Source organism: Trachurus japonicus, chromosome 18, assembly GCF_045865225.1.
Source record: "Trachurus japonicus isolate A0001 chromosome 18, Traja_1.0".
Classification (NCBI taxonomy): Eukaryota; Metazoa; Chordata; class Actinopteri; order Carangiformes; family Carangidae; genus Trachurus; species Trachurus japonicus.
The window spans coordinates 9,777,725-9,804,405 of NC_140924.1; the positions used below are offsets into that span (position 1 = coordinate 9,777,725).

A 26,681-nucleotide genomic window follows, 5' to 3' on the forward strand; every position below is an offset into this window, starting at 1 on the left:
AATGAAGAATGACCCAGCAGTTGGGTCAAAGTAACCCAACCGGGTGGTTAGATAGAAATTAACCCTCACAACCCATTTACCCAGCATAAAACAACCCAACTGTGTGTTTACAGTACCCAAAACAACCCAGAATTTTCACCTAGCATGAATAACCCAGCAATGTGTTTACAGAAACAACCCAGCATTTTTTAGGGTGTATGCTGTTAGAAAAACTTTAAGAGGATTCAGTGTTCCAGTGCATGTGCAGCGCAAGACATGGGGACAGCAACATGTGACAAGATGTGAGATGGAGGATTGCCGGCAATACCACCTGCTTGCACAGCGAAGTGGCCTCTCTCACAGCTTGTGCCATCACATCCGTTCATTGGATTATTGTGACAGTACAGCCAGTGAGGACCAACTGGACCACCAAGTCCTCCAGGAAATGGTGGAAAACCGTTTTTTTGCAGACTCTAAAGTAGCAGTGTGCAAAACAAGGCAACAAGAAGCAGAAGCAGCACATGTCCCCTTGTCTGTCCTTGTTGACCTTACTGGTTCAAAAAATCATATCTGCCTTTCCATTCATGAACCAAAATTGCAACATTACAGCACTTTAGGGAGAGTCTTTGTAACGTATAACATTAAAAAAAACACCTGGCATTGTCCCTGCGCTAAGGCACGTGCATCTTGTACTCACAAATACATTGCAAAGTGGCACCTTTTCCAGACACACAAGCACCTTTTCAAGACGGTGCCACCAACCACCACACCAGCAACGACAACTCACTCTGTCAGTCACCCCACTGCAGAGACGGAGAGAAGTGTACTTGTATGTCTACAAGTACAAAAAAATGCCAACCACTCTCCCTGAAGATGTGACAGCCCGCAGAGCTCCAACAGATGTACGTTCTTAATAATTGTTCTGGATGTTTTCTTTTTTCTGATTTTTCATTACTACAAATATATTTCTCCTCTTAAATGTACAGGCTCAGAACATATGTGCAGGTCAATGGACAGAAAAAACTGGCAAGGACACGTGAGTGATGACACTATTAACGTTTGCATTTCTTAAAGGGATAGTTCAACATTTTGGCAAATTGGCCCATTGCCATAATCGCTATAGTCATAGCAGTAGGTTCATTACCTTTAATTGTAGGTGTAAGCTATTTTTAGTACAGCGGAGCGCAGCAGCAGGCTGCTCAGAGCTACGCTATGGAGGCTAAGGGAATTTCTTGGTTTCCCTCATTAAACTCATCAAATTCAACATCCCAAAACTCCACAGCGCTTTTGTAGACAAGTTGTGACCTGCACAACCACCACGCTATGAGATAATGACGGAACGATACGAAACGGAGCCGTTTTCGAGGTAAATACAGGGTAAATACGGAGACTGCTTGCTGAAAAACTGTCCCTGAACGCAACGCGCATCAGCGGTTTTGTATGAATTTACCTCGAAAACGGCTCCGTTTCATATCGTTCCGTCATTATCTCATAGCGTGGTGGTTGTGCAGCTCACAACTTGTCTACAAAAGCGCTGTGGAGTTTTGGGATGTTGAATTTGATGAGTTTAATGAGGGAAACCAAGAAATTCCCTTAGCCTCCATAGCGTAGCTCTGAGCAGCCTGCTGCTGCGCTCCGCTGTACTAAAAATAGCTTACACCTACAATTAAAGGTAATGAACCTACTGCTATGACTATAGCAATTATGGCAATGGGCCAATTTGCCAAAATGTTGAACAACCCCTTTAAATCAGGGCTTCCCCAGACAAGACTTTGGTTCTGACTGTGGAATATTCATGTTAATGGTAGGTCATACCATACAAGCTGCGGTATGTTGAAGTTTTTGAACCCACTTTCAAACATGTTCATTTTCATCAATTCTCGTCTCATTATTTCTTATAGTCTGCCTTGTACATTGCCCTGGATGCACAGTTTGACTACTCAATTGTAAGTACATTTCGACATGGAAAATGTCATCTTCAAGCTTGTAGTTGGTGTTGTGCAAGAAAGTTAAATACTAACAATACTAACAACAATTTCAGCTCGACATGCCTGTTTTGCGGAGATGGTGGTGTCTGTTGCTTTTGGAAAACAACACCTTGAACAGGTAGAAATAAGTATTCACTAGATGAGATGGCCAAATTAACATTGGTAGCCATTTTTATTTTTCCACTATTATGAAGTAACTTTTCTCATCTCTTTCTGTTACTGCTGTTGACTGACTGTCATTGCTTTATGTATTGTTGTTGCATACCAAGCATGGTTTTGGTTTTCTTTGATCATTAGGAGGCGTTGTAAAGCCATTTGATACTTGTTTGTTAAGTTAATACACAACTGGACTGGACTAGAAGAAGCTCAACTTCCTTGTACTTCTATGATATGTCATTGTAGTTATGGAAAAGTCTTTGCCCACTGGACCAAGGAATGCCAGGAGCTCCTTGAGGGAAATCATACTCCAGTCTTCAGGCTGAAGAGGAAGGCTGAGGAGGACATTGATGTTAGTTATCAAATGGCTGTGAACACATAACTGAAGTTTTAGTGATTTTAGAGTCATTAAAAACAGTTTAACACATAACTGTGTGTGTTGGAGTCCTTCACAATGGTAGTCCAGATAGTCTTGCATATTTTGATGACCTATTTGCCAGATAGACATGGATGTAATTCTGAAAATTGACTTCCAGAAAACCATGGCAGAGGGGGCGTCATGACAGACAGTGCATGGCTGACCCAGAGAGATTCTGTGTTTTCCAGATTTCAAAAAACACCGGAATGAGGTTGGTTTGAGACTTAATTTAAGAAATGATCACTTCAAGGGCTACAAAGTGTTTTCAAGAAGTGACTTGAAGGACTATGTTTATTTTTTATAGATGTATTCAGGAGAATAATGATTTATTCGTTTCACATGCACTGTGTAGGGATAACAATTGGATAGTATATATGTATGTGTATGTGCAATTTCAAAGATGTCTCCTGTGTGGTTAGACTGTTGTACCCAGATGCAGAGTCTCTGGAATGGGTCCAGTGCCAGATGTGCAAGGGCTGGTTGCACAAAGAATGTGCTGGAAAAACCAGAAATGACTGTGGATGCACAGATGACATTGAACGACCGAGGTATAACACCATTTACTATTTTAATATATGTATAGTGACACAATAAGCTGCCACTTAAAGTCTTCAACATTTGATTATTTTCAGGGGGGGTTTAGTCTCTCTCCAACAGGCAAGCAGAAGTGCTTTCTTAGTACTGTATCAGTCCACCTGCATATGTCCAGATTTAAAAAAAAAAAAAAAAAAGATTGAAAACAAATTAACATGAAGAATAAATATTCCTGCTCTGGTTCTGCCCCCTCTCACTTTATGTGACTGTTCCTAGAATCTGTCAGTACGTTTACATGACACTTGAAAAAACCGAATTATTGCCTTAATTCGACTATAACTGGACAACTGAAGTGCATGTAAACACCTTAGCCCGACTGAAATCGGAGTTGAGAACTCCGATTAAGACACCCAGATAATGCGATTGGAATTCGATTTTCTCCGTCATGTAAACACCTTAGTCGGAGTATAACTGGACAATGCATGTGCGCATGCTCCACAACCGTAGAGACGGCACCAAGTGGAGCAGAGAAGCCACCCAAAACCGGCAAAGTAAAGAAAAAAACCCAACATCAGCCGAGTCAATGCATTTCACACAGCGCAACCAGCAAGAGTGTTTTTTTAAAAAGAAAGAGAGAGAGGGGGGGAAAAGGAAGCCCGTATCCTATTCTCAGCGCATCCAGCCCAGACTGACGCGTCTGGTCGGGAACTGCAGTTGAGAATTTATTGTTAAGCTACTAAATTGTTTATATTCAGTTTTTTACAAGGTGACAGAGAAGTCAACAGGACAGGGGGGCGTATTAACCCGCTGAAGCAACGGGTGACGCCGCATGAGGGGGCGGACCCCGTCAGTTATTCGATTTTCTCAGTTGCATGTAAATTGAGACAAGGACAGAAGTCCGACTTGACGCCAAAATCGAATTTTGAGCATAGCTTGATTAAGCTCTGCATATAAACGTACTGTGTGGCTGAGTAATCCAGTTTTTGGAGTTTCTGGAAGTCCTAATATTTTCATGTTTCTCTGCAGGATCATGGATGCAGTTGAGGATGGAGGGATCCTGTCAATCTTTTCTAAGATGCAGATCAAGGTAACTTTTTTGAATAGACTGTGCTTTCAGTAGTTCCAGTCTGTCTTACTTTCTCTAATGATTACATGTTCACCTTTTACTCTTTGGTTTCAGAACCTGTATGACGATCTCATCAGTGGAAAGATGAGATCCAACCGGATGTACTGTATCTCTGGCAAAATCCCTCCACCTCATTGAATCTGAAGCAACATCTGAAACTGAGGACGCTTAACCTCAGTGACCAGCGAGTAAATGAAAATGCCATAAGTCATGTGTATGTGTGTTCAGAGGTAACAACGGTTAATTTGTTTACTTTGTGTTTTTGTTTTTAATAGATCTTTGAGGTCCTTCGAGTCATTGAGGAGGTCACGGGCGTGGGGGAACAGATAAAAAAAGGGGATATCCACCTCCTCGATTTTGTCTTTGATGTTATGCTCCCAGAGGTAAGAATGTCAATCGAGCTTGCATGGGAATTGTGAGGAAATTATTGGGTGTTCAATTTTATTCCTTTAGAAAGCATAAAAACAAAGAGAACACTCTTTACAGCATCATAAGGTTACTGTATGATTGGATCATGTTACTATTTTTCAGATTTTGATCAGAATCCTCGTGGAGGAAGGCCTCACCAGGCTGAAGGCTGAGGTTGTGTTGGCCAGTGGGAGCCTGTTTTAAGCCCCACCACCACCAGATACTGTGCCCCCAACAAAGCAGGATGGCCTGGCGACCCCTGTTTGTTCTGTTTGTTTGTTCTGTTTTGTAATAAAGGCATTGTTTACAAAAAATAACTCAAGTCAAGTTATTATTGCCAGTATGAAAGTGCAATATTGTGTTTTGTTTGATTCCAGAAAGATTAACAGACAGCACAGTTCCCCAAACTGGCCTTTATCTCCTCGGTCACATCTTACCTGACAGGAAGGATCATGATCAGTGCATAATGTCTGGTACCACCAATTATTTGTGTCTTCTATTTTTCTACCTCCCCAATAATTAAAATATTAATGTCAAAGTATGACTGTGTGGTGTGCATGTTGCAACTACTGACTAATCTGAAAGTGGTCAATTAATTTGATATTGTAAATTCTCATTTTATTAATCCTAGGTTTATTTAATGAGAATTCAGTCTATTCATTATTTATATTATTCAGTCCTATTGGGAGCTAGAGAGAGTGTGCGTGAGTGAACCCCACCACACAACCATATTTTTATGTTAACGTTGAACGTTAGAAGTTATAGAAGAAGTTATTAATCCATGAAAAGTTAACATTATATTTAGTGATTAGTGGACTTCTAACTTCTGAGTTTTACAGTAGCCTATAAACTTGCGAAGTTAATTACCTAGTCAATTATACCGTTACGATAAACATGTAACTGCAAAAAGAATCCATAATTATGTGTAAACGTACGTGCTTTTATTGTTGTAGCTCGCCTCAGAGCGGTGTTTAACTAACTTCCGCTTCCTCAGAGCGGTGTTTAACTAACTTCCGCTTGAAACTTCCGGTATGGATTGGATGTATGGCGCCGCTCGTGTCGGCCATATTGACTGCAGCAAGGTACTCTGAAACTTTCGCGACCCCCCTGCAGTACCTCCGCGGACCCCCTAGGGGTCGCGGACCCTGTTGAAGACCTCTGATGTAGGCTATTTGTTTTTACAAGAGGGAGTGACTCTCTGACCATTGGAGACAGTTGCATGTCTCTAAAATAATGCATGATTTCTGTTTCTTTGTACTTTAAGAACAGGTTGTAAATGAGATGTGAGCTTTTTTTATGTTTTGTGTTGCTGTTGTCCACTGTATGATGATGATCTATGTTGAATGTTTTGTGTTAAATTCTGAAACAGAAATGTTTGTATTACCCCTTTCCCACTGGCCAAAAAACCCGTTTAAACCCGCTAACAATCGGCTTTTGGTACGCGGGTCAAACGACTCGGCAAGCGACGCGGGTTAAAATCGCCTTTAATCGGCTCAGCTCCGAACGGCTTGCAGTGGGAACGCCAGACCCACGTCAACCCGCTAATTTACGTGATGACACTGAACGTTACGTGACGCTACGTCATCGCGCCGGTCGCGTCTCATATCACGTACCAAAACAAAGCTCTGCTCCGCTCTGCTCTCATCCGAGACTGGGATCAAAACATCAGAGAACGCTGACCGAAAACGATAGAAAAAAAGAAAAGAAGCGACAGCCTGTTTAACTGACGTGTTGTGCCGCGGACGTCCGTCATCCGGCCGCAGCAGACTCACTGTCCTCCGCGGTCCTGGTGCTCCAGGTCAGCCAGCCAGAGAGTCTGCCTCGGCGGACGGACACTCCGCGGCGGGCGGCTGTGGCATGACTGTGTGTGTCTCTCGCACCGCGGTTGAGAGCGGGGCGACTGGTTTATGCTCTGTCTGATCCCTCAGCGGGGGGTCAGACTCGGCTCATTTTGGTCAATGGGAAAGGGGCCAAATGCCGATTGTTAGCGGGTCGACCCGCGTTTAAAAAACCCGCGTCGACCCGCTAATTTTAGTGGGAAAACGGCTTAAGACGTTTTTGACCCCAGGAAGAATAGCTGCTGCGGGTCGACGCGGCAGTGCGCCTTTCCCACTGCCACCAAAAGCCGATTGTTAGCGGGTTTAAACGGGTTTTTTGGCCAGTGGGAAAGGGGTACAGCAGCTAATGAGGATCTAATAAACAAAGAAACAATCCTCCCCGGCCACTATAATGTGAAAGCGTGGCATTTAAACCTAAGCGCTTGTGTCTTGTTTTAGTTTGATTCACTTGTATGACAAAGCAAATTAGCTGAAGTTAGACGTCTTGTATGCATCGCATTTTTCATTCTTTGTGGCAATGTTGTATGTATCGTCCCTGCAAAATAAACATTAAAATAAATAAAAAAATAAAATAAAGAGCTAAAAAAAAATAAAAAGTCCGTACAATCATGGTCGATTGTTGCGTACATTTTAAAATACTGGGTTTAATGATCCGCGTTTTCATGTTTTTACAGTCTATGGTTTTCATGGTATAGGTCCCTCCCACGGCTCTGACCGGAAGTGACATTTTTGTAGGCGTTCCCTTGGTTGCCGACTGGTCGATCTATGCACGTGACGTGCCCAAACGGGAAGAGAGTCTAGCAGCGGGAAACAAACAGCTCGGGTCTCCTGGCTGCCAGGAACAACAAAGACTTTGAGTAAAATGTCTGAGGTGGAGTTTCTGAGAGGATTTGTTACCGAGAGACTCGCCGCCGCCTCCCAGGAAATCTTAGCGGCCGTGGACAGAGTCGTAGCCGGGTACGAGGCGGAGGCTTCGGGCTTCAGACAGGAGATCGAGCGGCAGAGGAACCTGCTGGATGTTCTCCTGCAGCCTCGAGTCGTCCTCAACAAAACCGGTTGGTGATTCAGTTTTAGATCATTTCACCTCAAAGTTGTGGTTTGTAGAGAGAGGACACATTGTACTGCATTTATCTTCTAACTTTTATGTGGCTATCAACAAAATTAGCCTAGGGAGTTACAAAATCTAAGAAGGTATTTTAGTTGAGGTGACATACTCTGTAAATTAAAGGAATAGTTCACTCAAAATTGAAATTTCACTCATCTACTCACCCTCATGTCGACTAAGGGCTGGGAGAAGTTTCAGAGTCCTCCGTGGCTTCTCTGAGTTACAGGGGGTCTCGGCGTAGCAGTGCATGTCCATATAACGGTTGCATATGGATACCTACTGTCTTCGTAACAAAAAGACACACCAGGAAGAGGAGCTTCCGCTGCAAACAAGCTTGAAATATAGACTTATTTAAATTTTTTTTGGAACAATTTAGCATTTCGGGGCTTCAATACAAGAGGGACATTACATACGAGCAGCATGGAGGTATTTGGTATTTGTCTTTTTGTTACGAAGAAAAGTGGTATCCATTTGCAACCGTTATATGGACATGCAGTGCTACGCCGAGACCCCCTGTAACTCAGAGAAGCCACGGAGGACTCTGAAACTTCTCTCAGCCCTTAGTCCACATGAGGGGGAGTAGATAATGAGTGAAATTTCAATTTTGGGTGAACTATTCTTTTAACTTGGCTATTATCGACTAGCGAGTTAACAAACAGCGTGTTTTTAATTTGAATTTATTCCCATAGTCCTGTATTTGTAGCCATCACCAAAGTTTCCCCACACGTTCTTTTGCTCTGTGGTTAATTTGAAGATGTAAGACAGTGCTTTAAGCCTGTGCATATTCTCATTTGTCCAGGTCATAGTATCTCAAAGGAAAGCAACTGCCTTCATGTGCTATGGTAATTATGGTAAATACCAAAAGACGACGTGAAAAGTGCACATGAACACCCCCTCATGTGGTATTTTCCACTGGGCAACTCATAGAATTTTTTGATGCCCGAGTTGCCGAGATGAGAATAACCTTTGACCAGGGGCGTCACTAGACCTAATACTGTACTGGGGCACACCTGGGGCACAAAGAATTCATGTGAGCGCGCAAAGTGCACGAGCAAAAACATTTTTAGCACTTACTTATAATAAAAAAAAACATAAATAGTGCTTTAAACTATACATGTCTACAGTCTGTAGATGATGATAAACCAAATTTTACACAATTTTACAGTTCATGTGGCACATAATGTACCACACAAACAACTTTTGCAGTCACCAACAAAATATTCTAGATCTAAACTGCCAGCAATTGAGACCCCCACACACCCTCATTTCTGTTCAAACACAGAGCCACAAAATGCTGAACTAGAACCAAACACACTATCTACATAGCAAAGATGATGGCAGATGTGTTACCATACATGCTCTAATCCAGACAGATTCACATCCTGTACTGGTCCCAATATTGGAACTAAGGATAAGATAGGACTCTATCTATAGGCCCAAAAGCCAGAGCTATGGTGAATCTCATCTTTACCATTAATTCAGAAGTGAGAAACATATTAGACTATTTTAAGAAAACTGTTCACAAAGTTTGATTTTGAGGTCACCAATTTCTTTTCTTTTTTTTTTGTATTATCAAAAAGATAAAAGCCCAACTAAACCACCACAGACTATTAAAATGAAATTATAAAACTTTTTTTTTTATGTGCTACATATAGGCTACAAATAGCCCAACACTGCACTACAAACACGCTAACAACTACATTAAACCATGCATTAAACTCATTCAACTCAACTCATTCACTTCAATTATGTTGTTTCCAAAAGGGGGAAAATGTCAAACCTGGCAACGCAGCATGCGGCTTTGTTTACAACCTGACGGCAGTGCAGCTTGCAGGTTATTATAGCTCCGCTAACCAGAGTGACTGCACAGGGCACAAAATGGATCGATTTCTAATAAGAAAAATCAAACGGACTGACAGGCGGCGTGATAAGGAATAGTGACGTTAAAGAGTTAGAGGAAGCAGCATTATGAAAATCAACATAAAGACGCCAGAGAGGGACGAGCAGGCAAGGGCCAGGTGTTCCTAGCAAAAAAAAAAAAAAAAAAGGTAGGAGGCATACACCTGACACAATATAATTCTGAAACTCTGAAAGTTAGTAAGTGTATTAAATAGCTTGGTAGCTACTTACATTAATTTACAGCGCTCCATGAGATGGCGTGAAGTCTTTTTTTTTTTTTTAATGCAGGCACCGACTTGGATGTGAGCCAGTCAGGCTCAGGCAATGAAATGGTTTAGTCCACTAGGGGTGTCTGAAATTTTACTACAAGCATCTTCCTGGCATAACTATGGAAAATACTGTTTATTGTAGTATTTATGATTACTAATAAGAAAGATAAATGTTTCAACCCCCCCCCCCTGTTATTTGTACCTCTTTTAGGGGGGTCGAAGTCGTAATTGGGAGGGTTTGGGGGGGTCAAACCCCCCTGTAATTCGCACTATGGTTGTCGGCTAACGTTACTCAGGCAGCGCCTCTCTCTCTCTCTCTCTCTCTCTCTCTCTCTCTCTCTCTCTCTCTCTCTCTCTCTCTCTCTGTCTGTCTGCAGCTTCAAGTTGAGCAGAAGTATAAATCAGCTGAAGTCGCTACACGTGAATAAATTACCATATTAAGTAGTTATGTGCGCATTCCGTAGCCTATGCTATGTAGACTTAAAACTCTGAAGTGAATTTTTTACTGGTGAAATTTTTACTGGGGCACTGCAGATCAATACTGGGGCACGTGCCCCAGTGAAATCTGTCTGGCGACGCGGCTGCCTTTGACCTTTTCAACATGGCGGCGAGCAATGCAAGATTCGTTAATGGTAAGCAAGGCAAGCCTTTAGAAAACAGTTAGCAGCTATTCACTTCATGTATGCATGCATGTACAGTAAAAAGCTAGCCAAATAGCCAGTGCTAAATCTCCATGAATATTAATATTTACCGTTTGAGTTTTGATAATTCATCTTCTTGCTGAAATGAACTAGGCAATCCAAGTTGTTTTACCCCATAGATATACACGTAGATGGCGCACATGTATTTATATCTATGGTTTTACCCAAGTAACAAGTCTGAATCTGTGTGTCCACCATCTTTATTTTCTCTGTACAACAACAAAAGCACATGAACACAACGCACTGGTAAATACCAGGTCACAAGTGGAAAATACCATCTGTACCATAGCACATGAAGGCAGCATTGGTTATTTGTCTAGGAAGACGTTTCACCTCTCATCCAAGGGGCTTCATCAGTTCATGCTCGCATTTGACCAGGCTGGGACTGGTCCAACTATCTGGTGTGGAGAGAGACCCAGGTAACCTCTGGGAGGGGCTTTCACAAGGCTGGTGATGTCACTGGTTCCCTTTTGTGCTCCAAGTGCCAACGACAGTCGTTTGAGTGACTGTATTTGGTGGAAAGTTGGTTTCGACTTCGTTAGTGCCCTATTGTGTTATAACGACAGTCGTTGGAGTTACATGCCACTTGTGAACAGTTGTTTTTCTTAGAGGCTAGATTGTTGAATCTCCTGGGAAGGGATGAAAGGGGTTGAGGGATGCTTTCTCTAATTTTACATAGATGGCTTCTTTTACTCTCCTCTTTAGGTTCAGATGTTGAATCGTGTCTTTATTACACACAGACTTAAAGTTCAGGAATATTTTTAGTAGCTAGTAAATTTTATGATTGGAGTATTGCATTTCAGGATTTAACCACTGGTAACCTTACAGAATCAGCCTCTGAGTGCGGCCACGTCTGTCTCTGCTCCTCATTGACTCCAATACAAATATTTTCTGAGAGAAGCAGAGCGGACCGATGTTTTAAAACTGCCAGCGTCTCCAAAATATTTACTGTAGAAACACCAAATCGTACCACATTTTTCAGGAAGTCCTTAGAGCAACGTTGATCTGTGTTTTTGTTCTGTCTCTTTTGTGAGACCAGTGCAGAGGCAGAAAATGGCTCTTTTTCTCCACGTTTCTGTCTTCCTCAGCCTGCGGGGGCCCCTATCGCCGTGGTAACCTCTGTGATTCTCAGGCCAGAGCTCGTTAACTTCATAAACAATCCACCTGACGCTCGTTTAAATGTTTATAAACACAGACACAGCTAAATCAGGCTGACACAGGATGCAGCTCATAACATGTGTCAAGTCAGTCACACACACACACACACACACACACACACAGACTCTAGAACCAGCTTCATGTGATTACAGTTACAGACACACACACACATCAAAACACACAGGTAACATACAACTCCTCTCCCACACTCTAACACACACAGGTAACTTCATGTGATTACACACACACACACACATTCTTAACCTAATGTGATTACAGCTCCTCCATATCAGTGCTTATAAAAAGATGATCATGTGTCTGATCAGCTCTGTCTTGACCTTAACTGTGCGTTCACACCAAAAGCTTCCAAAGCGTCAAAATGCCGGAAGTCAATTCATTTTCAATGAGAGCCCGGTGACACTGAGCGTCCAAAGCGTCAACAGGCGTCGCCGCGCTTCCAAAGCGTCCAAAGCGTCACCAGATGAGAAGTTGAGCCATGGTTAACTTTAGGGTAATTAGCTATGACGCGGTTAAGCGGCAATCGGCGGCAACCTGTCAGAATAGAGATGTCCGTCGGCTGCCTTTTTTTTTCTTTTTTTTTGTATTTCGGCTCCCCAATGACCAGCGCGATCGAACTTTGACGTCAGTCACGTGACGAGCGACCAAAGCGGCTGAAAATATTTGCAGTTTTGGAAGCTGTCTTGTCTGACGCCCACCCTCAAGCGTTTTTGACGCTTTGGAAGCTTTTGGTGTGAACGCACAGTAAGATCGTGGATTTGATTCCCATGTTGACAGAGATGGCAAAACCGGCCATAGCTCCGTGGCCCTCTCAGAATTTCCCAGAGGAAATTTTTTAGTTAAACATTTTTCATTGTGCTCCTAAAGTAAACTAACAAATGGTTGTGTAGAGTCCTGTATAAGCAATGTTCAGCCTGTTATATCAAAATCTCAAAAAAACCCAGGGAAAACCCTGTAATTATCCGATTATTCGACTAATCGTTTCAATAGTCGGTGACTTAGGGCCTGTCCCAATTCTCCCCCTAGCCCTAAATATTTGCCCTAACCCTATATTTTGCGCGTTCACGTGTAGGGGTAGGGTGTCCCATTACTCTAGGGAGCAAGGGGAAGTGCGATTTTGCCCTTAAAATCAGCTCTCAAAATGTAGTGAGGTCCGATGCGGGCTTAAAACGAAGTGGAAGATGAAATTACCCGTTGTCACGCTCGATCGCCGTTTAGACAAATCTGAAATGCCTGAAGAAACATTAGCCTACTATTTCTCTCGGTGTGTGTTTTGTGTCGCTATGTGTGGTATTTATTGGGGGAATCGCGGTGTCGCATCAGTGACTGCAGCTGACAGGGACAGCTAACAGCAGCAGCAAAGCTAACGGCGGTAGCTAAGCTAACACCAGGACGTCAGCTGTTAAAACCCTCCCGTTGTCAGACACGACATGAAACTACTCCAGTTAGCTCAGTCATGTTGTAACTCAGATATCCACTGGAGAAAATATTTTTTCATGGACCGTTTATTGAGTCACTGAGTTATTAAAGTTAAACAGGCAGCTAACCGTTAGCCCGGCTAATCTATGATAACCATGACTAATTACAAAAATTGTTTAGACTGAGATAAACACAGCCAACGCAACAGGCAACACAACAGCTGGAACCGCCGGCATTTTTCCTGAATGAAATAGTAGCACGCTCCACCGGTATAATTGTAAACATGTGACGTAGCTATGTTATCACGTTCACTACGTTCACTACACTAGTGGTGTCCCATTTCCATAGGGAAAGATTTTCAGCCACTTTCCCTCAACGAGGGGAATTTACAGTTGAGGGGCACTCAAAACCAAGTGGAAGTTTTAGGGGGAGAATTGGGACAGGGCCATAGTTAGTTGCAGCCCTATCAATAAATAGCTCCAACAGGTAGGCTATTACAGTTTTTCTCAATTGCTAAAACACTAAACCCTGCTGTCTGAACCAAATTCTCAGTTGCCTGAACCCACTGATTGAATCAGTCACTCTTTTGGCAAAACCATCAGCACTTTTCACCTGTTTAGACACAACTTACCAACACATTTTCATTGTGATGCACCTGTGTTGCATAATGCTGAGCACAGGTGGCAAAAGTCAAACACAAGTAAAGCACAGGTTTCATCGGTTGAACACAACAACTCAAAATGGATCACACTTGTGTCCAATGATGTGAGGGCACATATACTGTAAGCCAGTTCAGGATGAAGTCCTGTGGCCTGATCCAGTATGGAGAAATGATGCTGTGGCTGAGTTATGCACTTCTCATTTCTATATTTTTGTACTTTATTTTTACGTAGGCTTACTGCATACAAGTGCTGAGAAGCTTTCGAGAAATGTGTCTTAGCAATCGAGAAAAACTGTAATATCTCAGCCTGAAAGCTTTGATGCAGCTCAGGGCTCTCGGGACATTGGTTAGAGTCCAATAGTCTACAATAGAGCATGGCTACCCGACCCGAGCCCGTGGGTAACCCGAGGCCCGATGGGTATCGGGCCGGGCTGGGCCGGGCCTGGTTTTTAATTAATTAATTCGGGCCCGGGTCGGGTCGAGCTGCACGCGGACAGCTGGTCTTGGTCGTTGGTCGCAAGCGCTCTGAGCGCGCGTGTGTGTCGCTAGTGCCACTCAGACTGGTGCCACTTCAGGTGGATCCGTGAGCAGTCTGGGCAGAGGAGCCCAGATGCAGCTGCCCTCTGGTGTCGCTGGGCATGTCTCTCAGTCCTTCTCTGCTGGTTCCTGTCGTGTATGAGTGAGGTTGCTCTGGCACACATACACACACACACGGCCGTGTCCACCTCTCTCTCTCTCTCTCTCTCTCTCTCTCTACCGAGTCGTCTCACTTCCGAGCTGCTTGACGAGCGTCACGCTGTTAAATGTCATTGAAAATAACGTGCATTTTGCATAATAACACTTCGGGTAACAGGTCGGGTCGGGCCTGGTTTTTAATTCATTAATTCGGGCTCGGTTCGGGTCGGGTTTGAGAGTCTCGGCCCGTGCAGCCCTCTAGTCTACAATACTTTATTTCTACTGGTCTCGCTGGTCCGACTGTGATTCTGCGATTGCAGAAAAAAACACCCCGACCATTTGGATTTCTTTTTTTTTGTGATCAATTTTTTTATTAATTTTTATCTATTTCAATCCAGTAGAACAACAAAGATATAATAAAAAACAAACAAACAAACACCAACAAACAAACACACACCTTGAAAAGAATAAAAATAAAGAATAAAAATACCCCTAACGAACAACAACAACTAAAAATAACAGAAACAAAACATAAATTCAATATATACAGACATCTAAATGTATACCCCCCCGTCCCCCCAGGTCAACCTCCTTAAAACAACAACAAAACAATACAAAAACCAAAACAAAAAACAAATAGATCCAATTTAAACTGTAGAGACTGAATTTACATGTACTGTATGCGCAAACTTGGACCAAAAAATAACATTCTCTTCCTTCGCACCATGCATACGTGCTACAGACATTTCAAGATTTGCCAAGTCTACTACTGAGCATGCCCATTGGTCATAGGACAAAGTGTGTGGGGCCTTCCATCTCTGGGCAATGATCTTCTTTGCGGCCGTGAGGCCGAGCAGAAGGCACCGGCGTTGTCTAATGGACAAATTCAGACCAGAAAAATCATTCAACAACAAAGTGACTGGAGAACATGGGATTACAACATTCAGCATAACAGACAGTCTTCTTACAACAATTTTCCAAAAGGATAGTACTGGAGGACAATTCCATACCATGTGAAAAAACGTGCCTATGGTGCTCAGGGAGCAGAGTTGACAGTCTGGACGTTTCATCTGAAATAATTTCCGAGGAGTGCAATAAAGTCTATGTACAAAATTATAATGTATCATTTGATAATTGGGATTCCTAGATGATAACAGAATATTTGACCACACTATGTTCCAATCTACTGCTGAGGAGGAAACAGAAAGGTCCTGACTCCAACAGGTTTTAATGAGCAGAGGCGATTCTGCTGCTTTGCACATGAAAGCATACAGGTTGGAGACCAAACCCTTGGCAGATTGATTGGAACAGATTTTATGAATTGGGTGGATCTTAAACTCTTTTCCCCAAGGGATCCCGTAGGCACACAGAGCACTTCGGAGTTGTAAATAAAAAAAGAAGGATGTACTGGGGATATTATAAACTGTCTTCAGGTCAAGAAAGGTCCTCAGTATGTTGTTCGAAATTATATCAGAAAGAATATTAATCCCATTATTCATCCACTTAGGGAAGAGAATGGGCTGCCCTCCCAAACAGAGTGCAAAGTTATTAAACAAAGGGACATGTAAATTATATTTCATATGAATATTTGCGTGGTTTTCTACCGATCTCCAAATCATAATTAAATGGGAAATAATCAGACCATACTTAGATCTACAAAGTTTAAGGGGAATATTAGAGTGGATTAAATCTTGTAGTCTATGAGGGCACACCAGCTTCTCCTCCAGAGGACGCCAGGCCACTTGAGCGTCTGGGTTGAGCCAAATATGTAGAACGCGAAGAGTAAAAGACCATGAATAGAGTTTGAAGTTAGGAAGACCTAGTCCACCAGAGCATTTTGATCTTTGCAAAATGGACAATTTGACACGAGGACGCTTACCTCTCCAAATATAGTATGTAACTAATTTGTGCAATTTATCCCAGTAACCTAGCGGAGGGGGTAAAGGGAGCATACAACTACAAAAATTGACCCAAGGCAAAATATTCATCTTAATAACCGAAATACGTGCCTGGAAAGTATTTGGCATAGCGCCCCATCGGTCTAAATCTGCCTCCACTTGACTAAGAACCGAATTATAGTTATTTGAAGCAATAGCTTGCAATGAAGGGAAAATGGAGATGCCCAAATATCTAAAATTTTTAACCACCGGAATAGTATGAGGGAGTGCCGCCTTACGCATTGACTCATTCAGAGGGAGAAGAGCCGATTTGGCCCAACTGAAATCATTGAAAATAGACAGAATATGTGAAATGGAATGTACGGCGTCACCCAAAAAAAGTAAAATATCATCTGCATAAAGAGATATGAAATGATCCGTATTATGAACAGAAATGGGAGTGTGGGAAGACTGACATACAGCCTGGGCCAGGGGTTCTAGGGATAAAGCAAATAATAACGGCGAAAGAACACACCCTTGTCTAGAGCTGCGGGAAATAGAAAAGGGAGGAGAGCATAAACCACCAGTCATCACCATTGCCTTTGGAGAAGAATATAAGGTTTGTACCATGCCAATATAGTGATCTCCGAACCCCATGTGCCGCAAGACTGACCATAAAAAATGCCACTCAAGGCGGTCAAACGCTTTCTCCGCATCAAGGGAGAGAACGGCACATGGGGCACGGAGATCAGCAGTGGCGTCAATGATGTGCAGCAGTCTACGAACATTGTCTGACGACAGACGGGATTTAATAAATCCAGTTTGATCTGGATGAACGAGCTGACCCATAAGAGGTTCCAGCCGTAAAGCTAGTACCTTTGCAAATAGTTTAATATCAGAATTCAGAAGTGAAATGGGATGGTAGTTTGCACAATCATTGAGATCCTTACCCTTTTTAAGAAGCAAAGTGATTGTGGCCAAGTTGACATCCCTAGAGAAAGAACCTGTACCAATAGAATAGTTAATCATGTTTAAAATGAAAGGGCCAAGATTGGGCCAAAAGTACAGCAAAAACTCCGGGGGGATCCCGTCAAAACCAGGCGATTTACCTTTATTCATTTTACTCAATGCTGATTCCAATTCAACTAGCGTAATGGGAGCCTCTAAACGGGAAACCTCAGAAAGTGATAATTTAGGTAATTTCAAATTATTTAAAAAATTTTCAGATTTCAAAGGGTCAAAGGTCACTTCTGAACAATATAATTTGGACCATTTGGATTTCTATCAACCAATCACAGTCGTTGTGGGCAGGGTCATGGCAACGATGCACTTGTAATATATTGCCTGGGGGGATAAGCGTTAGCTTTAGCTTTGCTCAGTGGCGTCAGTTCATTCTGAAACCTGCTGGGTTTTATTATGTTTCGGTTTTTGACTTTTGTTAACTCTAATGGAGGTGACCATTGGGGTCATTGGGGTTCATAGAGACACCAGTTATATGAGTGACAGTATGAAGACACTGTTGTTCATGATGTGTTTCATTGTTTCTGCAGGTGATCAGCACCTGTTGATTGAAGCAGAGGATCCTCCTGAGTTGACCTCTAGTCTGGATCAGGAGAACCCAGAGAGTCTACATATTAAAGAAGAAAATGAGGAACTATCGACCACTCCAGAGTTTCCCTTCACTTCTGTTGATGTGAACAGTGAGGATGAGGAGGAGAAACCTCAGTCCCTACAACCTCATCAAAGACAAACTGAGGCAGAGCCTCCATCCAGCAGCTCAGCTGAACAGATAGAGGCCGATGGAGACGACTGTGGAGGATCTGAACCAGCCAGGAACTCAGATCAACCTGAAGACCTTCAACCAGATCCAGATTATGAGGTCTCAGAGTCGTCCTCTGAGACTGAAGGCAGTGATGACTGGAGAGATACCATGGCTGAGTCAGGTTTGAACAGTGAAGCTGTTCATGTAAGTGATGAAGAATGTGACACTGGTAAGAAGTCTCACCTCTGCTCAGAGTGTGGGAAAACATTTAGATCACCCTTGGTGTTGAAGAGACACATGAGGATCCATGAGAAACCATCTGACTGTGTTACATGTGGTAAAACATTTAGTCGAAGACGTGGTCTTCTTACACATATGAGACTCCATACAGGAGAGAAACCATTTGACTGTGCTACATGTGGTAAAAAATTTAGTCGAAGAGGTAATCTTATCCTCCACATGAGGATCCATACAGGAGAGAAACCATTTGACTGTACTACATGTGGTAAAACATTTAGACTACAACATCATCTTCATCGACATAAGAGACACCATACAGGAGAGAAACCATTTGACTGTGTTACATGTGGTAAAACATTTAGTCGAAGACATGGTCTTCTTACACATATGAGACTCCATACAGGAGAGAAACCATTTGACCATTCATCTGAGTCAGGTTTGAACAGTGAAGTCGTTCATGTAAGTGATGGAGAACGTAACACTGGTAAGAAGTCTCACTGTAAGAAGTCTCACCGCTGCTCAGAGTGTGGGAGAACATTTACCAGAGTCTGGGATTTGAAGAGACATATGAGGATCCATACAAAAGAGAAACCATTTGACCGTACATCTGAGTCAGGTTTGAACAGTGAAGTCGTTCATGTAAGTGATGAAGAATGTGACACTGGTAAGAAGTCTCACTGTAAGAAGTCTCACCGCTGCTCAGAGTGTGGGAGAACATTTAGATCACCCTCGGATTTGAAGATACACATGAGACTCCATACAGGAGAGAAACCATTTGACTGTGCTACCTGCGGTAAACTTTTTAGAGTTAAATCTTCTCTTAAACTCCACATGAGACTCCATACAGGAGAGAAACCATTTGACTGTGCTACCTGTGGTAAACAATTTAATCTCAGAAGTAATCTTCATAGACATATGAGACTCCATACTGGAGAGAAACCATTTGAATGTGCTACCTGTGGTAAACTTTTTGGAGTTAAATCTTCTCTTAAAAACCACACGAGGATCCATACAGGAGAGAAACCATTTGACTGTGCTGCCTGTGGTAAACAATTTAATCTAAGAAGTAGTCTTCATAGACATATTAGACTCCACTCAAAGGAGAAATCATTCTACTTTGTACCTGAGTCAGGTTTGAACAGCGAAGCTGTTCATGTAAGTGATGAAGAATGTAACACTAGTAAGAAGTCTCACTGCTGCTCAGAATGTGGGAAAACATATAGCAGACCCTGGGATTTTAGGCTACACATGATGACCCATACAGGAGAGAAACCATTTGACTGTGCTACCTGTGGTAAACAATTTACTCAAAGAGGTAGTCTTAAACTCCACATGAGGATCCATACAGGAGAGAAACCATTTGACTGTGCTACCTGTGGTAAAAAATTTAGTCACAGATTTAATCTTAAAGCCCACATGAGAGTCCATACAGGAGAGAAACCATTTGAATGTCCAGCCTGTGGTAAACAATTTAAACAAAGAGGGACTTTTAATGTGCATTTGAGACTCCACACACAGGAGAAACCATTTAGTTGTGCTATTTGTGGGAATGGATTTATCCAGAGGACAAATCTTTTGTCTCACACAAAAGTCCATTCAAAAGTGAAGCCATTTGGTTGCAGTGTTTGTGGGAACACATTTATGGAGCTGGAGAATTTGACGATGCACATGAAATCCCATAAGAGAGGGAAACTTCAGTTGTTGTCTTGAGCAGCACATGAAAGTCCATACAGAAATTAAACCATTTTCTTGTAGTGTGTGTGGAGTACATGTAAGGCAGTAGGTAGAGTTAAGAGACACCTTAAATCATTAGGTGCAGTTTTGTGATGAGACATTTTGTCAACAGGAAGATCTTTACGTGTTCACAAGAATCCATGAAGGAGAGTAAACGTACAGTTGAAGTTTTTGTGGTCGTCAATAATTATCTGATGTTTCTGGCAAGAAGAGACGTATGAGTGTATGTAAACTCAGGACTGTTACTGAAGGCAGCAGCAGTGTGTGTGAGGCTGCAGTTATTGAACTGTAACAGCTCATCACAACACAGTGAAAATGAATTTCACATGTAAAATATTTTGTTAAAGTTCATGATTTTGATATGTAAGAAATGGATTGTTCATTAAATTAATGCTGAAATCAATGACAGCAGTAAGTGAGTCTGCAGAGTTGTTGGTTGAGCTGAACTGTAACAGCTCATTCCAACACAACAAAAAATGTCATTGTTTTTTTTATCAAAGTGTAGCAGATTCTGTAAAAAAAAATCTCTTTCTGGTATAGTTGTACTTGGTGAAAACTAGGGCTAACCCCAAAAAATCGAAGCTTTGAAGCCAAGTTTGTTGCCATGGTAATCGATCATGAAGTCCATGATCGATTTTTTTTTTCTTTCCTTTTTTCGTTTTTGACACCGGTTCTCATCGGCAATTGTTACATTAAAATGAGTAGGCTACTTGGCATCCTGGAAACATGCCAGATTTTGGAGATATGCAGTGTTTGTTTGCTATTACTGTCATTATTTCCGCTACGATCGCGATGTCTGTTATTTTTTTGTGCCTTTAAGTTTGTAAGATGTAGATGCATCAGAATCTGTCTTGTGAGTTGTGTAATATAAATGCTCATTTCTAACCTTTATTAAAGGGATAGTTCACCCTAGAATGATATTTCGCTCATTATCTACTCACCCTCATGTTGACTAAGGGCTGGAAGAATTTTCGGAGTCCACCGTCCCTTCTCTGAGTTACAGGGGGTCTTGGTGTAGCAGTGCATTTCAATGCCACGGTAGCAAAGGGACACCAGAGCTCTTCGTAAAAAAACACACAAAAAAAAACATCCAAATACCTCCATGCTGCTCGTATGTAATGTCCGTCTTGTGCTGAAGCCCCAAATTGCGTAATTGTCCCGAAAAAAATTAAATAAGTCCACATTCCAAGCATGTTTGTAGCATTAGCTCCCAGTATCTGTTGTCTGGTCTTCCGCTGCCAGCGCGCATGCGCAAGGTTCGCACTGAGACCGACTCGAGTCTCAGTCGGTCTCAGTATCAGTGCGAACCTCTGGTGTCCCTTTGCTACCGTGGCATTGAAATGCACTGCTACACCAAGACCCCCTGTAACTCAGAGAAGGGACGGTGGACTCCGAAAATTCTTCCAGCCCTTAGTCAACATGAGGGTGAGTAGATAATGAGCGAAATATCATTCTAGGGTGAACTATCCCTTTAAGTTTGAGCTTTGTTTGCTTAGATTCTTTTGTTCAATTGTAAATTGATCTTTATGTTTGAGTTGTCTGGACTAATATTTAGTTTAATAGTTCTTTCATTTTTATTCTTTTTCATCAGAACATAACCAGCTAAAATAATAAACGACAATGAACAGGAGCATTGGCGTTTGTGCCTTGTTTTAACCAACAACCCATTGCAGTGGTCCACCCTAACTATGAACCAGTGTCTTCACCACACTGAGTCAATATTTTACACAAGAATTATTTTTCATTATGAACCTAACTTAAAGGAAACCACATCTAATAACTTATAATTTAATAATTAAAGCAGAAGTAAGCGATCCGGTCGTTTTGGCTAATGCTGCGTTCGAGGCAGGCTTTTGAAACCGTAAGTTACAGCTTCAAGTCACAACTTACGACTTTGTAGCGTTCCAGGCAACCCGCAACTCGCGTTTCTCCGACCTGTTTTACCTGTGAAAGTGCACTATAACGGCCACTTATAACTTCCGACCCGCGAACTCAAGTTATCAATCAATCAATTTGTTTATTTCGGGCATGTCAATTTAAATCGTCATCATCACACTTCATCTTAGTTCAAGTTACAATACACATGGCTGAAAGGGAAAGTGGGAGAAGCAAAAGCTTATCTAGTCCCGCCCCCGTTACCCACAGAATAAAATCTTTATCATCATCTTTTCTTTTCTTTTGCTTTTTTACATTTTGACATAACATGTCACAGCAGTAGGTAGTATACAGAGCTGAAGTTTAGCTCTAGACAGTACAGATTACATGTGTGTGTCTGCACATGTGTGTGTCTGCACATGTGTCCATATTTATCCATCATGAGTGAACAACAGTCTCATCTTGTAGCCTGGCATGTCACAAAGTCACAGAATGGTCCAATCGACAGAGAGCAAAAGTCCAGTGTACTTATTATTATTTGTTGGGATATAACTTGAGACTTCAATTGGACCATAGCTCAAATAGCTCAAATACTTGAATGAGCATTATTCTTATGCTTTTAAATGAAAAGAGACCCACAGTATGAATAAGACTGCTTCGTGACATTACAACAAGACAGACAGCTGCCTGCACCATTGATCTGTTTTCAGATGCCACACACACACACACACACGGCTTTGACCGGAAATGACGTTTTGTGGGCGTTCCTTATCTTTGCTGGTGGGTGGATCTGCGCATATATCTATGGGATCTGCGCATGTGACGTGCACAAACCGGAAGAAAGTCTAGCAGCGGGGAAACCAGCCCCCCTGTAATCCTCTCAGCAGGCACGCCGATTTTTCCCAGTGGCCACCCGTGGTACTGCAACAAAAAATCCCATGCGGCCCAGAAAGGATTTTTCCCATAGACCGCAATAGTAAAAGAGAAGCCTGTAAAACTGTTCACAGGACACCTCCAGCTGTAACCTCCGTTAATTACTAATCTTTGTATTCTATATTTTTAAGTCATGGACTTTTTATCCGTCAAAATGTTTTCTAACGGCCAGAAAAGCCACAGAAAAGTCTCATTTCTGGCCGTGACGTCACGGCTGTGTCCGTGCACCAGCAGTGCGCGGTCGTGTGTCTCGGGACCGAGGATGCCTGAAACTAATGAGACGCTGTCCGGTGCTAAAATCACTCAGAAAAGTGGAAGACACGGCTCAAAGGTGAGTTTTTGTTTGGTCACATCGAGTTAATTTAACTTTATGATAGTTAATGTCTGTTATTAGTCTCTTGTCAACTCGTATTCTTAAACGTAACGTTTTAATTGATGAGATCGCCTCGTAATGACTGCTTTTACTGACGTGAAACCCGGACTGTTTTACATTACTGCTCCTGTAAAACTCATATTTTTCAGTCATTTTAGCTTGATAAGTCATTTATGCTGTATGTGTGTGTGTGTGTGTCAACAGTGTCTCATCGCGGCTGATGTTCAACACCTGTTGCTTCGTTCACAACGTCAACGTTAATTTATTTTACGGCTTAATTAATGCCACGGTGGTAAAATGTAAACCGAGACTTCTCCAGACTCCCCCATGGTCGGTGTGTGTCGTGGTGTCCTGACGGTGCAGCTGCTCCCCGTCTTCACCGGGGCCGGAGGAAGAACCATGGACGTCCTCCTCCTCCTCCTCACCGTCGTCAGTGTGTGTTTGTTCAGTGTCAGTATGCTAAATGATCACTTAAACTCATCATATTATTAAATTGTTCGGAAAAAAACAAACATGCTTGTGACTTTTTTCTTCTTCTACCAAATCCAACATCTGCAACTGTGTCTGGGGCATCGTGTTTAATTAAAATGTCTGGTTCTGTAACAGCTGTATTTAGTGGACACTGATATTCTGTGTGTTGTGGAAATATTGTAAGGTTAAACTGTTGAATTACAAAGAGTCTCATCCACCTGAAGGCTTAATGATGATGATGATGAAACTATGAACACAGCCAGTACAGACAATTATTAAAAGGAAGATGCATTTGCCAAAGAGCTCTAATTTTCTTTAATCACAGCTGTGGTTGATAAAAACAAAACACGTGTGACTAAGCTTATAATACCTCCACCAACATCCTGTACAACTGGTGAACTGTGCAGCAAGTTAAATATACTATTCAATATAAAAAAGGTAAGAGTAAAGCCTCATTACATTATTTGAGGTGTTCTGTGGTCATCTCTGTCATGTTTAACAAAAATACAGTTAATTATGATTTATTTTCCATTGTGATTTAAGCTTGTTCGGACTATAACTCGTTTTCAGTGTAGCATGTATATTAATTAACTGTCAAAACGATTTAACGATCATATAAACGACCGTAGTAAACCTACGATCGGTCGTCTTACTTTTTAAATCATTATCTTTGTTTTAAAGTCCGTGTGAGTCCTGTGAAAGTCTTATTACTCATTCCTTAAATCCACAATAACTCATACACGCGCAGCGCCAAAACTAGAACGGCGGTTGCTCGTTCTCATTGCCCCAGGGCATGATGGGAGACCGCAAAGCATTATGGGGGGTGACTCAACTGCGCATGCTCTATGGGCCGCATAACGCGGAAGTAAACCCGGAAGTCAGAAACTTTTTCGGCGTATGCGCCAGGCGAGCAACTTCCATTGAAATGAACGGCGGCCATTTTCCGGTCCTGTATCCAGTTAATATAATACATCCATGGGGGAAACGGACTCGGGTCTCCTGGCTGCCAGGAACAACAAAGACTTTGAGTAAAATGTCTGAGGTGGAGTTTCTGAGGGGATTTGTTACCGAGAGACTCGCCGCCGCCTCCCAGGAAATCTTAGCGGCCGTGGACAGAGTCGTAGCCGGATACGAGGCGGAGGCTTCGGGCTTCAGACAGGAGATCGAGCGGCAGAGGAACCTGCTGGATGTTCTCCTGCAGCCTCGAGTCGTCCTCAACAAGACCGGTTGGTGATTCAGTTTTACATCATTTCACCTCAAAGTTGTGTTTTGTAGAGAAAGAGGACACGTGGTACTACATTTATCTTGGTAAAATGAGCCGCTGTTTGATTTCCGTTGCGCCCGATCTAGAGTAAATACGGTAGGCTCAGTCCTAAAAGATACATAAAGCCTATGTGATTTTGCTGATATTTGTTATTTACGAAGATTGAGCGTTTTCCTCGTATTTAACCCTCTGATGCACCTCGAAACATTTATGTGTATTTTGAATTTTATTTTTTACATATCTAATCCATTTCTTGTGCAAATAGCTTTAACTTACATCAGGTTGTGTATACACTGATTCGGCGACGTCACCGGAAATCGAACGGCCGCCATTACTGCGGTGACAACTCACAGTCAGGCAGCTGTTGGCTCTGTGCGCGAAGCGGGCATTTGAATGCAAGTGGACCTTTTCTCTTCCCTTTCTCTTCTGCGAACATGTCCAGGAAGGCTGGGAGGACATGTGCCGTCCTCGACTGCTCTAATATCAGCAAAACACAGCCCCTTACTTCAGGAGGAGTGTCCGTGTTTAGACCGTAACGTTACGTACAGCGTGTCAGCAGCAAGGGGGCAGTTGTCGGTCTGAGAAGTGAAGCTCACTTCCGCGTTCAAAAAGCTGCAATCCCCTCGGCTGTCGCTGGGGGCTGGCTCCAGAAGGGAGCAACTCCAATTGAGCCCCATGTTAAAATAGCCGATTTTACAGCTTTAAAAAACATATTTACAGCCTGGTACATTTCATTTTTTTGGTCTCAACCGATAGTTTCTACCCCCGCACACACTCTGAGGGGGGTGAATTTTTTTTAAACTCTACCGTTTTACTGTTATTAGGTTTAAAGTTCTGGCCAATTAGGGCGCAGAACCGTTGAGTGACAGGTCCGGCGACCGCTGCTACGAGGCCAGTGGGCGGGCTCTCCGCCGGCCAACGGCCGCACCGCTCCAAATATGGCAAGTAGAATCCAACATGGCGCGGCCCAAACCCCCGTAGTAGAGGCACAAAACAGACTCCCCCAAACCAATGGGTGACGTCACGGACGCTACGTCCATTCTTTTTACAGTCTATGGTCAGCAGCAGCAGCAGCAGCCGCCAGCGACGCAGTCACAGCTGACCTGTACAACCTGGCTACCCTCCCTTCTCACCGTTACCTTCACATCGTGTGGACAGTCTGTGAATGTCTCACTGATCCCTCACCGATCATTGTCGTCTAAAAGCCGGTGTAAAATATGTCCGACCCATCCGGAGCTCAGGTAATTTTGACCATCAATCAGAGACCTGTCCTGTAATTGACGTTTTTTCTGATCATCGGAGGCCAGCTGGTCAATAAAATATTCTTGAATATCTAAAACAAAGCAAAAGTTGTTGTTGTTTTTATAATCTTATTCATGTAGCCTGTCCACATGATTAAATATCCCGCTGCTGGCTTGCTAACGTCAGCACGCATAACGTAACGTTACCGGTATGTTATATCGTTTATGATACAGTCTCTTATCTCCCTGTTACTCTAATCTTTCCTGCTAATCGCTCAAACAAATGATTAATTACTAAATGAATATTGGTATTCATGTAAGATACCTTAATCAGTTACTGGGGGGCACTAAACATCACAAATGCAGCCTATTTATGATGCTGTCATAGAGAATCAGTTTACTATGACTGACACATGTCACCGCAGCAATGGCGCCGCCGCAAGATGGCGGCATACACAAAACGTTCTCCGAATTCGTGTATATTTGCATATCAAACTTAAAAATTATTGTTATTTTTAAAAAATTAACTGGAGAATTAGTCGTCCTCAACAAAACCGGT

The 26,681-nt window shown here is 42.5% G+C and overlaps 1 protein-coding gene and 1 long non-coding RNA gene across 2 annotated transcripts; both read left to right on the forward strand.

Moving 5' to 3' along the window:
• The first annotated feature begins 2,770 nt into the window (after positions 1-2,770).
• Positions 2,771-4,904, forward strand: LOC146968676 (uncharacterized). Its single transcript, XR_015038216.1, has 5 exons — positions 2,771-3,089; positions 4,102-4,162; positions 4,256-4,389; positions 4,477-4,584; positions 4,733-4,904. It is a non-coding gene; the product is annotated as an uncharacterized LOC146968676 (long non-coding RNA).
• Positions 4,905-18,288: 13,384 nt separating this feature from the next.
• On the forward strand, positions 18,289-19,941 carry LOC146968677 (uncharacterized). The gene is made up of 3 exons (XM_085759298.1): positions 18,289-18,616; positions 18,977-19,297; positions 19,547-19,941. Exons 1-3 carry the CDS (start codon positions 18,289-18,291, stop codon positions 19,939-19,941), a joined length of 1,044 nt encoding a protein of 347 aa, XP_085615424.1.
• Positions 19,942-26,681: the final 6,740 nt, after the last annotated feature.

Coding starts and splice junctions, on each gene's coding strand:
- LOC146968677 (XM_085759298.1), top strand. CDS start 18,289: ATGAGGATCCATGAGAAACCATCTGACTGTGTTACATGTGGTAAAACA. Junction 18,617..18,976: donor AAGACATGGTCTTCTTACAC/ATATGAGACTCC, acceptor ATTTGAAGATAC/ACATGAGACTCCATACAGGA. Junction 19,298..19,546: donor TAAACAATTTAATCTAAGAA/GTAGTCTTCATA, acceptor TTACTCAAAGAG/GTAGTCTTAAACTCCACATG.